At 35.6% G+C, this 16,480-nt stretch overlaps 1 protein-coding gene across 3 annotated transcripts in view; it reads right to left on the bottom strand.

The window, feature by feature from the left end:
- The window catches only part of LOC119776356 (gamma-secretase activating protein), a 48,300-nt gene that overhangs the window by 20,653 nt on the left and 11,167 nt on the right, over positions 1-16,480 (bottom strand). For all 3 annotated transcript variants that reach the window (XM_038274733.1, XM_038274731.1, XM_038274732.1), the window contains exons 18-25: positions 15,199-15,268; positions 14,564-14,643; positions 14,224-14,304; positions 13,294-13,416; positions 13,009-13,064; positions 9,808-9,839; positions 7,199-7,260; positions 2,802-2,897 (exon numbers count right to left, since the gene is read on the bottom strand). In XM_038274733.1, the coding sequence (XP_038130661.1) occupies positions 2,802-2,897; positions 7,199-7,260; positions 9,808-9,839; positions 13,009-13,064; positions 13,294-13,416; positions 14,224-14,304; positions 14,564-14,643; positions 15,199-15,268 (600 nt within the window). The remainder of the gene's footprint in view (positions 1-2,801; positions 2,898-7,198; positions 7,261-9,807; positions 9,840-13,008; positions 13,065-13,293; positions 13,417-14,223; positions 14,305-14,563; positions 14,644-15,198; positions 15,269-16,480) is intronic.

Raw genomic sequence — 16,480 nt, 5'->3', positions numbered from 1 at the left:
AAATATAGAGACCCTGACATGAATGTGACTTGAAAACCCGCAGGTTTCTTTGTTGGTCTTTTTGTATTCAGACAAGACAATTATCAGCAGCGGTTCATCCAACATTGGTGCATAAAAGTACTGGCAGAGTCTGAGTTCTATGAGACTGACAAGTTTCCCTTTTTATGAAAAAAAAATACTTTTTTAACACTTAACTTTCAGCTCACAAAATCAAAATAGTCACGTTCTCTGTTATTATTTTAAATATTTTTTTATAAGTGTCATTTTTTGGTGAAATACAACATTTCTAATACTCTATCTCAGTCAACTCTTGCATGAGCTTATTGTGCCGCCCCTACACTACAAATTGCATGCACACTTCCTTAACAGTGAAAATTAAAAACAAATGAATCAAAATGGGTCCTAATACCAATAAAATATTAGAAAATATTTTGTGCTTTTCCAAAAGCAAATTTGAAAGTTTCATTCTCAGACGTTCGTCTTTCCTTTAAAATGTTATTTTTGTCATTCTGTTGAGATAAAAGTGCAACCAGATGTTTCCTTTCAAACTCTTGCCAGTTCTTACCTGCCTCAGAGATGTTTCTGTCCAAACTGCATGGGAGAATTACCTGCTGACTACTAACATGCTCTCTGGCAACCCCCAACTGTCTCTGGTCTCTGGTTTAAAGCAGGTAAAAACCTTTAAACAGTCCTAAAGTATATCGTTCCTGTGTGTCTCTCACTTCGCATTCTTGGTGAAATCACAGAGGTAGATTTGGAAACGCATTATTGCCAAAACCTTCGTGTAGTTCTAATAATAGCAAAAAACTACAAGAGAAAAAGCTAAAAGTGTAGTGGAGGATGTTCATTTTTCGACTTAGACATGGACTCAGTTTTACATATCCTTTGGGGTTACTCCTTCAGGGAAATTCTGGTTCCAGTAGCTTTTATAGAGTACAAAGAGTGAAAGCAAGATGCCATTAAAGATAAAAATATAACAGACAAAATAAAAAGAGTGTATGTAGTACAAAAAAAGCATAAAAAAAGAAAGTTGTAATGTCCTGGAATATGTTTCCCTTAGATAGAAAAATATCTGCAATATCTTTCTGGGTGGATCTTAAAAATAATTGGTCCTCCTAATTGTCAATCATTCTGTTGATATGTTTACGTAAAGCCGTCCTATGTGCTCGTCCCCAATTTCACTTACAGGTGGCGAGTCTGATATAGTAGAAAAATTGCTAATCTTCTTTTGCAAAGTAAGCTTATATGAGCGATGCAAACAGCAACTTTTAAACAGAGCGTGCAAAAGGTGAAATGGGCTTGTGCAAGCTCTCGCACGTTCTTAATAGGCGTTCCCTCCCAGGAGTGGGTACAGGGTTGTGCATGTGCATTTTTTTTTTTATAAAGTGGAGAGGGCGGGTGTTTTCAAAAACTTGCGAAAATCCTCCATTATACCTTTTAGAACTGGAAGAATATAACCAATTTCAGTATAAACTTACAATATATTAGCTTATTAAAGTAGTTATTAAAAGAATCCAAATGTGTTCTCAGAATTTGTGTTTGGTCTCCAACTAAAAGCACTGCATGGATGGAGCTGTCTGCAGTGAGGTGGGCTGCACCTATGTTCTAGTGGGGGTGTGGAGATGCCTCCTTACTGTTCCCATCAGGGTCTGAGGCTGAGAGGGGTGTTTAGAGATTAGATGTCCAGCCTGAGCCCCCACAGTGTCCACCTCCTGATCCCTCACACAAATGGAAGATCACAAGGCGTGGAAAGACGACTCTATCATCTGTACTAGGCGTCGTCCTGCACCTCAATGCAGCAGAAACACTAATGGCTTGGGGTTGGGTCTCATGCACCCCAGGCACAATAGCATTCTTAATGCACATAGTCATTGACATCTAGCCTCATTACAAAACTTCACATTATCACATACATGCGCACAACACCACAGGAAGGGAGAGTTTGAGGAGCCTGGTTCCCTTGGTCGCACCCAGCCCCTGTGCCAGTTCATCTAGAATGAGGAGAGTGAGGATGACCAAGGGAATCTGACTGCACCATTTTTTTAAGTCATTTTCTTTCTACTGTACTTCAGCTGATAATATCTTTATGCCTGCACATGATTGTGGCATTTTTTTTTTTTAAACTCATCCTAAAAATTGACTTCAAATCCATAGCTACTCTCCTGCAATGCTTAAAACATCTTGCATCATGCAAAATGTATAAAGTATAGTAATATTGATCTTAATAGCGAGGCTTCCTTATCCTGGTTGACATGAAAACCTTTACTACAGTTTTTCTTTCATTTAAAACTTGAAATAGTAGTTTATTTAAAAAGCAAACAAATGTCTTAGGATATCAAACTAACTGAATCAACTAAAAAACAAAGTTTTTCAAAGAATCAGGACTAACATTTGGGGTTGTAAATTACAAAATGTGAAAAGCTTAAAGGGGTTTAATTCCCTAAAAGTACCTCTTGCTCACCACACCTTATTTTCCACAAGTGTACTAACTGAACGTTTTACTGTCTTCTAAATGTGTTTCTGTTCCAACATCAGGAGCCAGCAGCTTGCACCGAAACAAAGAAAAAACTTATGCCTGTTTTTAAAAGACTCAAAGCATCCTTTCATGGCGTCTAGCAGCCTCTCTGAAGTAAAAAGTCATACAGTTAAAGTGGCAGCCCACTGACTTTTTTTCACGGAGCCATTTCCACTTTGTCACTTAAGCTTTCAAGAGTAGGGGAAAATTGAAATAAATTTTACTTCTACTTGGAAACCACTTTATCTTTGAGCAACACACACACACACACACACAGTGTACCCACCAGTTTGGCTACATAGCTGACCACCAAAGAGTCAATCTTCTTCTTCCCCAGTTGAGGCAGATGTCTATTGAGATGTTCTCTAAGCTTGTCGACTGTCTGCAAATGCAAGATACACACGTTCGGTATTTTTAGTGTATTACGTTTGGTGTTGCATTTATTTGCATGCTGGGGTCAAATTGAGTCCACCATGTAGTTTTCTGGCAATTTCTAAATATTTTGAAGAAGAGGGGATAACGTGCAGATGTGAAACGATGAAGAGGGTAAAAAGTCTAAGAAGCAGGGCTAAAGAAGTTTCTAGTAAGATTATTGAGGGCTAAAGATGATGTAAGTAGAAGTTGTGGAGGGAATGTAGTGAGTAATATCAGTGGACTGGGTCATCCAAAGAATAGATTAACGGAACTCTATTAAATTGAGGCTATCTTTTTCTAAAAAAAAAAAAAAAAAAAAACGTGCTGAGCACAGGGAAAACTCCAAAGATATGAAATTGTCCATCAAACACTGCACAGTTTTAATAAAGCTGGACAAGGACCTTAAGACGCCTCTTTTGTAAAGAGTCGATTCATTTGAAGTGTAACAGGAACTTCACTATAACAGATGACTGTGGGGGGGGGGGAATAACCGGTTGTCAGCATTTCACCGTGGATTTTCAGCGATCTATATATCAACTTGGGTTATGGGACAGGGGGGAGCAGTGGCAGGAACTGTTATACATTTCTTCAGCAGACACTGGAAAGAAAAATCAACACGTGATGATTTAAATTAACATAAAGCATTTCAAAGCAGGCGGTGCCTCAAAAAGAGCTGCTGATAAGCTTTCCTGGCTCTGCTCTTGGATTTTGAATTTATCCTTTTGAAGGATCACAGCCTTAGAAGAGACTTTGAAACATTTTAGCACGATCAAAACCAAAGAAATGCCTAACTAAGATATTATCTACATTTTAAAGTTATATTTGAATCAATCTTTTTAAATTAAAATTTGAAACAACTGTACATGTTGTCTGTTTATTGATTAATAATCTGACAAACAGAGGTTCCTTAAAGAAGATTTTTTTACTAAATTAAAGTCATTGGATTAGATCTGGATAGAGCATATTGACAGACACATTTTTTTTCATCCTTAAATGCAAAATGTTTACATATTTGTTTTACAATTTTGTTATAATTTCTGCTCTGAGTTCCGCTGTCAGCTAAAAGCATGTCTTACCATCTCTATACTCCATTTAACTATTAATCGATCACTAAAACAGTTGAGGATTATTTAAATAATCGATTAATCAGGATCAGGATTAATCCAATTAATTATTTCAGCCCTAACCACTTGTAGCTATGTTATAAAAACAAGGAATGTTTCACTTGATGGAACTTTGACGGTTTGTAGCCTGTTACTGATGCCAACACTTGGTAAAGATCACTAGAGATCATAAATGGTTGATCCATATTGTTGAGAAGCAGAGGTTTAAATTGCTTCTTTTTGAACTTCCTGTTGTCACCAGTTGTGCTGCAGTAGTAATTGTACTATAGCTTGTGTTTGAACAAAAAATAAAAGGCTCAATTTTAGCTGTATTCTTCTTATTTTTCCTCTACTTCTTTTTTTTAATTACAAATCTGCTTAAAAATTGTCACATCAGCTTGTGTAGAGATGCATTGATATCAAGTAAGCCATCTCAAAATAGCGATTTAAGCTTACGTGACATTGATCTGTGTCTTGCAGGGTCTCCTGGAACAGTGAAAGTTCCAGATGTGGAAAAAGCTAGATATTTTGATGTAAACACCTTGCCGTTTCACATATTCTTATGTCCTACCATGTCAGGACTAGATAGTTTATAATGTTATGGTTTACAAATGCTTTTTTCAGCTTTTAAGTGATTACTAAAAAACTAGTCAGCTGGAAGGTCAAGTCATCGATTTCACTTTTGCTCCTTTTTAGACTATGTTTAGTAAATCTTCATAGTGCTGCATGAGGTATAATGTTATTTCTGCAACATGTAAACTGTTTTGTTTCTGCATTATGCATGCAGAACAGCATTCTACAATATGCCCAACAGATCAAAGCATAAGGGCCTGTCCTGAAATCAAATTAAGTTTGATGCAATGTTAAATGCATGGGAAGTATTATTTACCTAATGTAGCACATCTTCCTTTGACAGGAAGATAATACAGGAAGGGGTTGCAAACCTGCTAATCGACTGTGCAATTTACATTTGAAATTTTTCCATAAACGAGTAAATATCAAAACACCTCTTCACTCTTTTACAGGTTTGAATTTCTTTTTCGACCTTTAGCTTTAAGAATAACTTCAAGCTTCGGAGTTACTGAACAGCCTTCTCTCATTTAACCTGTCCAGGTCAATTTATATGCAAATAGCCCACCTCTACCATCCTAAGACAAATTTTCTATTTTCCACTTTTATGTGTTATAATATGCTATAAATATTTAGCATTTGCATAAATATTAAAATCTAAATGTTATCCTGCAGAAAAGACGACGAAGAGCAAACATGATGACCTTCTCAGAGGTAGTTTAAAAAGTTGTGGATTGTGTTAATTGCATTCTTTTCTACAAGATTAGATATATAATATTCAAATAGACCTTTTTTCTAATGCATGAGCAAAAAGCTTGTATTCGGGTGATTAATGTTTAAGCATTATCCCTATGTGTATAGAACGTACCCCTTGGATTATTGATTTAAGGTATTTAAAACTTTAACCACATTCTCTCCGATGCACTTTGTTTTTTGTTTAAGATAAATGCATGCAAACGGTGATGTGCAAAACTTCATGCCTTCTCGCCTTCGTTGACATCATCTTGCCTTGTCAGTAGAAACGTTGTTTCCTGTGCTTTTTATTTCAACAATATCTAACCACTGTGCAGCACATTTCTCTTATCTTAACGTAACAAATCCGGTATTTAAAAAGGATATATTCAATAGAAACTGTTCACTTTATCTCCATATCTGTTTAAAGGGCTCACGTCCAATTTCTGTGGCAGTAGGAAGACTTTTCGATTAAATGATGGCACCCTGTTGGCTTATCATATTTTAATTCCTTGCTTAGCACTTTGGTTTGTTCCATTTGTAAGCAAAAGTGAGCACTTTTGTTTATTTACCATAGCAAGACCATATGACTGGAGGTATGATGCTACACATGGGAGGAAGTCAGCTTTTTCCAAGCAACGTGTGAAAAGAAAAAAAAAAGAACAGAAAGAGGGGAAAAGTGCAAAACCAAGTGTGAAAATCCCCCCCAAAAAAATTCTATGCTAAGAGGGAAGGACATGATTAGACCTTGGAATATAGTATGTTTGTTTTCACCGAGGTAACCGATACGGCCAGCAGATGGCAGTGGCAACAACAATAAAGTTTGCTGATTGCATAAATTCTTTTTAGTCTCAAGGAGGACTAAGTAAACACTAGCAAACAATGGATGTATTTTTGCTCTCTTTTGACATTAACATACGGCTTTGAGCATTTTTTTAGATGTGACAAAGGTCCTTAAAACAAAATAGAACCAGAGAAGTTAGGATATTTTGGAAAATTCTCTTATTTTTTTCAAATAGTCGTCTAAACAAGAAATTTCTTTTGATAAAAAATATTTACTGTAATTTGGAAGTACGCCTTTGCTTAAATAGCGTGATAGCCATGGGCTGTTCTAGACAGGGGCCAATGGGGGCCAGTGCCCCTGTAGATCAGGTCCTGGCCCCTGTTGTGGCCCCTGTACTAAAGACAAAATACTAAGAGAAATTCTAATGATGAAATGTGCCGGAGCAGACATGGTTTCTGAAAGGTTCTTTGGATCGATTTAATTTTATTTCTTAAAAAAATTCTGTTTTACTAATTATTTAAAAACAATAAGGTGATAGGTTCAGTGATATTGAAATAGGATCCCAGTTTTCATCTGTTTTTTCAAAACAAATAAAAAAAATACTTTGATTTTATAGAAAACTATAATTTTAACCTAAATTAAGTTAAAAATATATAGAATTCCTAAATGATGCATGTATATTGACCTAATATTCCAAATAATAGCTTTATTTTATCTACAATTTCTTGAGTTGATTTTTTTTGCTATGCTAAGGGATTTTTATTTTGATTGTAACGATAATCCAAATGAATATTTTCAGAAAGAATACATAACATTTTAATTAAACCCAATTGAAGAAATTTCTCTTCATGCAGCTCTTTTAATATATTTGAATACATTGCCCGTTTTTTTTTTTTGCTTCATGCTTTTCTGTGCCCCTCCTAAAACATGCTGCCCCCCCCGGAACATTTGGTCTAAAACCAGCACTGGTGATAGCATAATATTTCATTTTATCAGGGACATATAAGTCTGACAACCATTCCTAAACATGGCAGTATGTTTGTGTGAGTGCAGACTTGTAGCCTTAGGCGGTTTTCTCACCAGGCCGATGAATGCCCTTTGTTGATGATCCTCTTCTTGAAAAAGTGGCACCAACTTTTTATCTACAGGGGGAAAAGAAAACACACATAAAAGATGTTTTTTATAACCAAGTTTTGATGCCAAAGCAATATAACTGCAGCACTCTTATAAAGTAGCAAACTTTCTGTAAAAACGGGAAAAAAGTAAACCTTTTGGCAAGTTAATTAGACAAAAGAGATGATGTCTTATTAATCAGCAGATACATTTGGTGCATTTTCTGCTTTAAAGATACATCTCCTAACCTCAGGGATTAGGAGGCAGCAACCCTACTGCGCAAGTCGTTTTATGTCTGCCTCATGAAAGCAGACCATGCTGGGGCGTAGATTCTTTGGACACACTTGCATACACAAATACTTTTCATCTTTGATCATTCACACAAAAAACCAGCCTTTTTGATGTTATACTCTGACATGCTACCAATATAGAAAGCCCAGGCCTGTTAGATTTACAATATGCGTGTTTGAGCTCCTATATGTTCTGCTGGAAATTTAAACATTTTTCACAAAAGGATTCATGAGGATCTCTAAAAATGTCCATGATATGGCACCCTAAATCATCACCGAGTTGAATGGATTTTATTTAAGTGTTTTCAGGCCTGTAGTTATCCCTAATGCACCTTTTCCTACCAAAATATTTCAGTTCACACACATTTTTTTTTTTTTATGAATAAACTTTAACAAAGAACTATAAACAGTCAGATAATTTGCAATTATCACCTGGTGGCACTAACCTTCCTGTACAGTTGGCAGTCTTTGTGTAATAACTGCGTATTCTACTGACCCTGACTAAGACACCTTTGTAGAGGAAACCTTTGCAGGTTTTAACTTAGGGCAAAGTACTAAAATACTAGGCAAACTACATATGCTATTACTTTTTATGATATAAAAATTTCAACTGTCAGTTTAGTTATTAAAATATATATATTTTTTATGCTGGAAAGTCAATTGTAATACATTTATGAAAATGTAATTATTTTGTTCAATGTAGGGCTGCAGCTAAGGATTATTTTGCAAATCGATTAAACCGTCAATTATTTTTTCGATTATTCGATTAATAATCGGATATTAAATGGTTCCTTAAAGAATACTTTTTACATAATTTAAACCAAGATAAAATTCGGATTTTCCCCCTGAGGAGTTCTGGATAGAGCATATTGACAGAAGGAAAAGATTTTTATCTTAAATGCGAAATGTTTACACATGTTTTTTTTTTTGGAGTGTCTATACTCCAGTTAGAAATTTATCAATTACTGAATTAGTTGAAGATTAGTTCACTATTTGATTAATTGTTTCAACCCCAGTTCAATGTTTATCATAAAAAGATCAATAAAGACAATAAAACAATAAAAATAAATTAAATGTTTTACGCATATAAGGAGGCTTTAACTGGCTATGAATTAGGCATAACCCTGAAAATTATGCATTTTAAGCAAATTAATAAAAAGAAATTATACATCCTAGCAAAATTAAACAGTGGTCTTGCTGTTACAGAAATAAACACAGCAGGTATTTCTGTTTAAAATATAATATTGTGAAATATAACTGAATTGAGTAACTTCAACCCTTTGACTTCAGAATCAGTTTCCACTTTAAGAACGCTACCGCTGAACTGTGTGGCTCTCTGCCATTGCCTTCCTCCTCTCAGTCTGTGAGAGCAGTCATTGCATGCTGAACACCCGCCCACATTCATGCCCCTCAGACAGTCTGCACCACATGTGGCTCCATCTATGCTCACGTCCTTCTTTTCAGTAAAATCAGAAAAGAATCCTCTCCCCACCACAGATAATGTGTTTATTAATGCAAGCTATTGAAACGTGCTGCTTTAGATTACAAGTAATGCAACATAAAAAGGAAAAGCTAAAGCAGTTACTACATCGGTCGTAATTACCGAAATGCTAATATTTTTTATTATATTCCTTCTAAGATATGTTGGGTATTTATGATTACATTTACTTTTATATAATGGGGAAAAATATGTTTAAAATAAAAGCTCTGAATCTTTTTAACGTACAACAGAAGAGAGATTGAAAATACTTTGGCTCACCGTCCAATTTTCATAACTATGAAGAGAAATCTGAAGGTAAATATATTATTATAGAAATTAAGCAATTATAAGCATGTTACATTGGCCTTTTTCCTATTTATTTTCACATTTTTGTGATTTCATCCACAGTTTCCCAAGCATCGACAGTTCTCTTTATATGCAGTTAAGTATTTCCAAGTAAACCCAGAGTGACTTCAGCAGCTGTAAATGATAATGGAAACAGAAAGCTGGAAAGAGAGAAGGAGGGAAGTACCTTATTCCCCACTGTTATGTAATTTTATCATTCTCATTGTTTTCTGACTCATTTTACTGGGTTTGTTTCTCAACTCCCTCCTGCAACATGAATTATTTTCAGTGAACTCTCCTCTGGGCACGAGCAGTACAGGGATAGGCAAACACACTTGTGCAATGTTTGCTGTTGCATTATAAACTAAAGTTTTGTTATTTGCGTCATGCATGTGGTGTGTGTTTCTTCTCAGGGCTTTTGCTTGTAAGTTTATGTGTGTGTTCTTTTTGCTCTGGCTTACCAAGACACCAGGTGTCGACCATCGAAAGAACCCTGGAAAATAAGAAGAAAATTCATTATAATTTCTTTTTAAATCTCATGACAGTTTTCTGAAGTTCAGACAGAGGAGGCACCTAATTATAAGTTGAAGTCTCTTCGTTTGATCTATGGCTCAAAAAGAGCAGAGTTCTATTTAATTTTAAGCAGACCTGACATCAGTCCTCGCTGCACAGAGGTGTTTGTCCATCAAACTGCTTCATCTTTAACTGCTCAGAGACTGAAATCACCACAGTATGTTGTTTCTAGTATAATAGAAAAATCTGCCGAGAGCAGAGCATTTGCATAAAAAGGAGCCAACCGTGCTGTGACATTTACACGTCAATCAACGAGAAGACGGCTGCTTAAATTAAGAATTTTTATGGAAAAACTTTCTATATTAGAACCATCTGACTTCCAATTGGTTGAAATTTTGATTTGTAGTGGCTTACAATATTATTTTCAATCTTATTCATGCATTTTCACTCCTATGCAGCATTTTTTGTTGAAGGCCTCCTTTAGTTAGAACTACATGCACCATACTGACACTTCAAAGACGGCGTAAACAGCCAAACGGAAAGCTGCTGGGGAAGTATTCGTGTTTTCATAAATAAGTAAATAAAAATAAAATAAAAGGATCAGAAAAAAAAAATTAATTGAAACTGAAGGGGCATCCAGCCAGAGGCGTAGTCAAAACCTTTTAATAAGGGTGGCCAGGCAATAACCAGCGTAGACTGAGGGGTGGCCGATAGTGGATCGGTGCCAGAACCTCATGGTCAATCTACACTGTTCCAACAGGAAAATTAACAAGCAAAACATCCATATTTTCTTACTAAAGAGAAACTACCCTTCCCTGCAGCCTTTCTAAACAAATAGACACATATATTTAAACATCCATGCTTTCTAGATAAAAGCTATAGCGGATAAAATTGTTTCAGGTTTGAGTTATGGGGCGAACATATTCTCCATCGTCATTACTTGCCTACTTTTATAAATAATCATTCTGCATAAAATGGATATCTACAAGTACTGATTTATAGATAAATTGATTATTTATTAAGCTTTTATTAAAATAGTTATCTAGGATTTCACTAGATGACTTGCAGAAACGCATATTTTTCTCTTTACCCCATAAGACAAAATCTAGTTCCTGAAAAGAGCATGAATTTTGTATTTATCATCTTTAATGTTAGTATATTGATGTGCAAATCCACATTATCCACACTGCTTTTGTTGTCAAGTAATTGCTTTTAAAGGAATAGTACACCCAAAACATGATTAGCCTTCATTTTCTACTCACCCCCATGCTGAACAACACTCTGGAGTACTTTTTTGATATCTCAAATGCATCTGGAGATCTGGGAGGCTTCTTGCTGTCTGCTGACATTCAAATAATGGAGGTCTATGGCGCCCGAGACAGAAAGGTCCATAAAAGTCCACAAAAAACGTGTCAATATTCCTCCATACTGCTCGTCCAATTTATTCCAAGTGTCCTGAGTGGGTAGCATCCAGAATTTACTCGAAACGAAGTCATTTAGAATGTTTTTAGAGCATAAACAGTAGTGTATAGGATTTCCTGAAAGCGCGCACCTGCGCGTTCACGATGCTACGGAAGCCGGCAGACCAAACCAGATGAAAGTGCGCATTCAGCGTCTGCTCTGCCAATAATGCAAGCGTAGAAGAAGAAATGTGCTGTTTACCTGTGCAAAGAAAGAAACGACGAAAGAAAATGTCTGAGGACTTCAGTGTTGAGGAAGAGCATGAGTTCTTTGCTGAGCTGAATGCGCACTTTCGTCTGGGTTGGTCTGCCGCGGTTTCCGTAGCGTCATGAACGCGCTTTCAGGAAATCCTATACACTACTGTTTATGCTCTAAAAACATTCTAAATGACTTCGTTTCAAGTAAATTCTGGATGCTACCCACTCAGGACACTTGGAATACATTGGACGAGCAGTATGGAGGAATATTGAAACGTTTTTTGTGGACTTTTATGGACCTTTCTGCCTCGGGCGCTGGGCACCTCCATTATTTGAATGTCAGCAGACAGCAAGAAGCCTCCCAGATCTCCAGATTCATTTGAGATATCAAAAAAGTACTCCAGAGTGTTGTTCAGCATGGGGGTGAGTAGAAAATGAAGGCTAATCATGTTTTGGGTGTACTATTCCTTTAATATTTAAATATTCAATTTGAGAGTACTACTTCTGCCATCATCTGTATTAGAGGGGGGAAAAATGGTAGGGGTGGCCAATGATTGGCTAAGGGTGGCCTTGGCCACCCCTGGCCCCCCATCTAGCTCTGCCCCTGCATCCGCCATCACTCTTAAAAAGTTAAGGCTGTTTATGTTATTTTAGGCAAGGTACGTGAGCAGACAGCCCGTCTAATTAACCAGCTGCTGTTCTTATGATCACATTTAGCTATAGTAAAAAAATAATTTCTGTATCGATTGTTTTCATTAACTACAAGTGAGAAACTGTAATAATGAACAAAAACAAAAGCCTTGACATTTTTATTCTATTTTATTAAGCTTTAATGCACTGATAAAAATAAGTGCATATACATGTCAACACAAAATAGATTCTATAAATGATATAAAAACATTCTAAAATAAATACCAAGTATGCATAAAAAGGTACAATTATTATTGATTTTTATGTTAGTATTTCTACCTTAGTTGTTTATGACAACTGAACAGAAATAGTATATTTATTTTAACTTAAGATTTCTTATAGTATTTTATGCACAGTTCAAAAAGTAACTTCATTTTAGTAAAATGGTAAATAGTTGTTTTATGAAATAAAATAATAAAAAATGTGCAATGTGTTTTTAAAAATATGTACCAAAAGGTAAAAAGATTATCTATTTTAACGGCCTTATGTTTTCCTCGTTTTCTACCTTTTAAATTTCATTACTGCAAAATGTAGGAAAAGACTAAAGCAGAGGGTTTTGGATACTAATTTTAATTAGGTCATTAAACCTATTGAATTATATAATTAGAAATAAAAAGTACCACATATACGACCCTCGAAATATCAGTGTTGCAAGCCTTCTGCGGTTCAGTTGGTACCTTACGAGAGAGATTTTGTACAGATAACGCAAATAACCTGTCATGCATTCCCTCCCTCCTGCTTCATGCTGGTGAGTTTGGTCCATATATTTCTTATCAGAGCTGCAGTGGGAGGCAGACCTACTTCTTTGTGTTCTCCTCCAAGTGATTCACATGGTTGGAGGCTCTGCTCTCGGACCTCTAAAACAAAAACATCACCATAATGGGAGGGATAAAAGTGCTCTGCTAATGTTTGACAAAACCAAAAGGTACAGCATGCTGACAAGGACAGCCAGAAAAAGATCCCCCCATAAACACAACACTGACTGGCATTTCTAGAATAGAAGGCAATTCACAGTAGTTTATATGCATAAAAGCTTTCTTACTTTTTATACACAAACACACAAATAAAAGCAGCCTGGTCCCTTACCAGTTTATCCCAGTCGGCCTGAATGCATGAGGTTCTGTATCTTGCGTTTGGATCGGCATTCAGATATTTTGTCCTCTCTGTGTTCCACTGCAGCTCTGACCAGAAACCCTGGAGCCGTCCAGCCTGGACGGCAGTATATGGAAATAAACAAGATCCGAACAGCAAGGACAAAATAGAGTGAGGAAAACTGCTAATTAAGTGCAATAATGATAATGATGAAAAGGATTTTACTTAGCCACCCTTTACATGTCTCTGATTTAGAATCAGAGTGTGTAGAATATGGAGAAAGGTTATGGACATAACATACTTGAGTGGAATGTGAACGTTTTACTATAGCCTAAATATTTCAGAACAGAAATGCAAAAAAAAAAGATCATATGACTTTAATTAAATCCCAAAACAACTGTTTCAACTGCCTCTGAAACAATGGATTACTTGTTACAGGTATAATGTTAACTGTGACATTCATATTGCCTTAAAGCGCAGGGAATATGAATGTCACAGATAGCTTCTCATTTAATGAAGCTCAGTCAGCTTCTTATTAGCATAAGAACGATGCTAATTAGCCTTTAGTTTTCACACCACTGATGTTTGTGTTTTTGGTGACTAAAAATGTATCCTAACAGCCTTATATGCTTTTATTGTAAGCCAAAGAAATTGCTAGAACCTTACTGGCCAGCAATGGGCAGAAAGAAGTAGGGGAGGAGCAAGTCTGTCTTAATTTTCGCTCCATGCAACTGAATAAAACTCATCCCTTCATCTAAAGATTATAATTTATTTAGATGTCTGGCATGTGAAGATAATTTCTTTAAACTAAGGGAAACGGTTTGATAGGAAAATATTACAAGATTAACAGTTTAAAACTTCCAACTAAAAAAAATATAATTTATAAATAAAAATTTTTTAGATGCATAAAAAAGTTTTTAATACCTTTCCGTTAAAATCAGCCTCAATATGCAGCTCAGTGGTACAAAAGACACCAGGAAGCTCCAATAAGCACGCTGGGACTTCCTGAAACAAAAACATAAAACACACTAAATGTTGAGAACAAGGATAATTAGAGGTCATAATTATATATATATATTTTTTTATATGATTTAAAGATTTCCCTTTAGCTTAACCCGAAACGTTGGCCTATTTACCAGACAGGGCAGACCGATGACGTCAGGGAAATCTGGGCTTGGAGCCAGAACTCCCATATACAAATCCACTGTTTGCACATCTATATGCTGGTATCTGTGTTTTCTGGCTTCACAGTGTGTGTATATACCTTTTTTTCAAATATTGATGAAAAGGGCAGGACCTTATCAAGGCCAAGAGACTTCTCATATCCCATTCTGGACAAAGATGCTGCATGAGGGGAAACACAAATGAATATCCAACTACAGCACCAAAACAAGCTATCAATAACAAACTTTGAGTTATATGTATATCTGCATTTATAAATACTTAACCACGAATGCAATCAAGGTACAATAAGATAAATAAATAATCCTTCTGTCTAAATTCTAGCATATAACTTAAAGATATTTAAAGGCCAATAAATACCAATTTATATTCAATGTTATTATATAACTTGGGTGTGTTTTTTTTTTGTTTTTTTAAAGTTGACTAACATTTTAAGTGTTTTGCTTTCTGGAATAACCCTGACATCTATTCTCTGTTTCAAGTACACTGTCTCCAAGGTCTCCGAAAAAATCTATTTTCTAACTGCCCAGATTTGTATGGGTGATTTGGCACAAGTTAGTGAGGAGAAATTTGAGAGATAAACAAACTTGATGAAAGAATTTAGCTTTGTGTAGACCAGATGTAAGCATTCTAGTGGCTACAAACTGAACAAGGTGGAGAGAAAAAAAAAGGAGTGCAGTAAGACTTTAAAAGGGAGAATGAGGGGTTTAAACAGACCTAAAATGAACTCTTGGATCTGATTGAAGGAATCAAAGGAGTTCATGTTGTCACACAGCCATTCGATAATCTGTAATGAAACATTCACAATAGAGTTGACTGTACAGGGAGGAAGTCTAGCATATGTCTTGTTTTTTAAATTACTGTAACTTTTAGAGGTTATTTTGTTCATTTGGGATAAGGAGAAGCTAAGCTAACTTATGTCAAAAACAATAGTCCGTTTAATACTTTAGGAAATGATTATCTACAGGTTGCGTATTTTAACATTTTTGTCTCCTTTACTATGATGGAGTATTAGGGCCAGGCTAGAGATTTATTCTTTTTAATTCAAGAATAAAGTCGTAATATTATGAGAATAAAGTCATAAAATTATGAGAATAAGGTTGTAACATTACGAGAATAAAGTCATAAAATTGCGAGAATAAAGTCGCAACATTGCGAGAAAAAAGTCGCAACATTGCGAGAAAAAGTTACATTGCGAGAAAAAAGATGCAACATTACGAGAATAAAGTCGCAACATTACGAGAATAAAGTCGCAACATTACGAGAATAAAGTCGCAACATAACGAGAATAAAGTCGTAACATTACGAGAAAAAAGTCATAAAATTACAAGAATAAAGTTGCAAGATTATGAGATGAAAAGTGGTTATACTGCACGGATAAAGTTGAAACATTACGAGAATAAAGTCATAACATTATGAGAATAACGTCATGAAATTACAAGAATAAAGTCGCAACATTACTAGAGAATAAAGTTTATTCTCATAATATTGCAACTTTATTCTCATAATGTTACGGCTTTATTCTCGTATTTAAAAGACAAAATCTCTAGCCTGACCCCAATACTCCATATCTTCACTGAATGTATAGAAAATGTATCCTCAGCATGATGCCACCACCACCATTCTTGAGACTTGCTGCAGAGATTTTAAATTGGAAACTACACTCCACACTTTTTATTAGTACCAAAAACTTTCATCTGAATTTGTTGAGTTTTCTCACAAAAAATCAGAAATTCTAACAACCTTCATGATAGACCAAGTAAACCTCCATACCATGCTGCATCTGAGCTCTGTGCTTTAAAGAAATATATTTCTGCTATATGTCCATTTGAATTAGCATCTTTTGAACGAAGCAGAAATATGAACAGGCAATTACTTTTATTAAAGGCAGCTGTCCCCGCTGATAAGGACAACAACACAAGCTGTGTGGAGTGTGATAATTTTTTTTGCAAGGTGAACTAATGAAGCTGTTGAGTCATTTAACCTTTGAATACATAAT

The sequence above is a fragment of the Cyprinodon tularosa genome, unplaced genomic scaffold (genome assembly GCF_016077235.1).
Source record: "Cyprinodon tularosa strain WSP-4 unplaced genomic scaffold, ASM1607723v1 ctg927, whole genome shotgun sequence".
In the NCBI taxonomy this organism is placed as follows: Eukaryota; Metazoa; Chordata; class Actinopteri; order Cyprinodontiformes; family Cyprinodontidae; genus Cyprinodon; species Cyprinodon tularosa.
The sequence above is the reverse complement of the archived record's forward strand: the minus strand, read 5'-3'. Positions and strand labels throughout refer to the sequence as shown.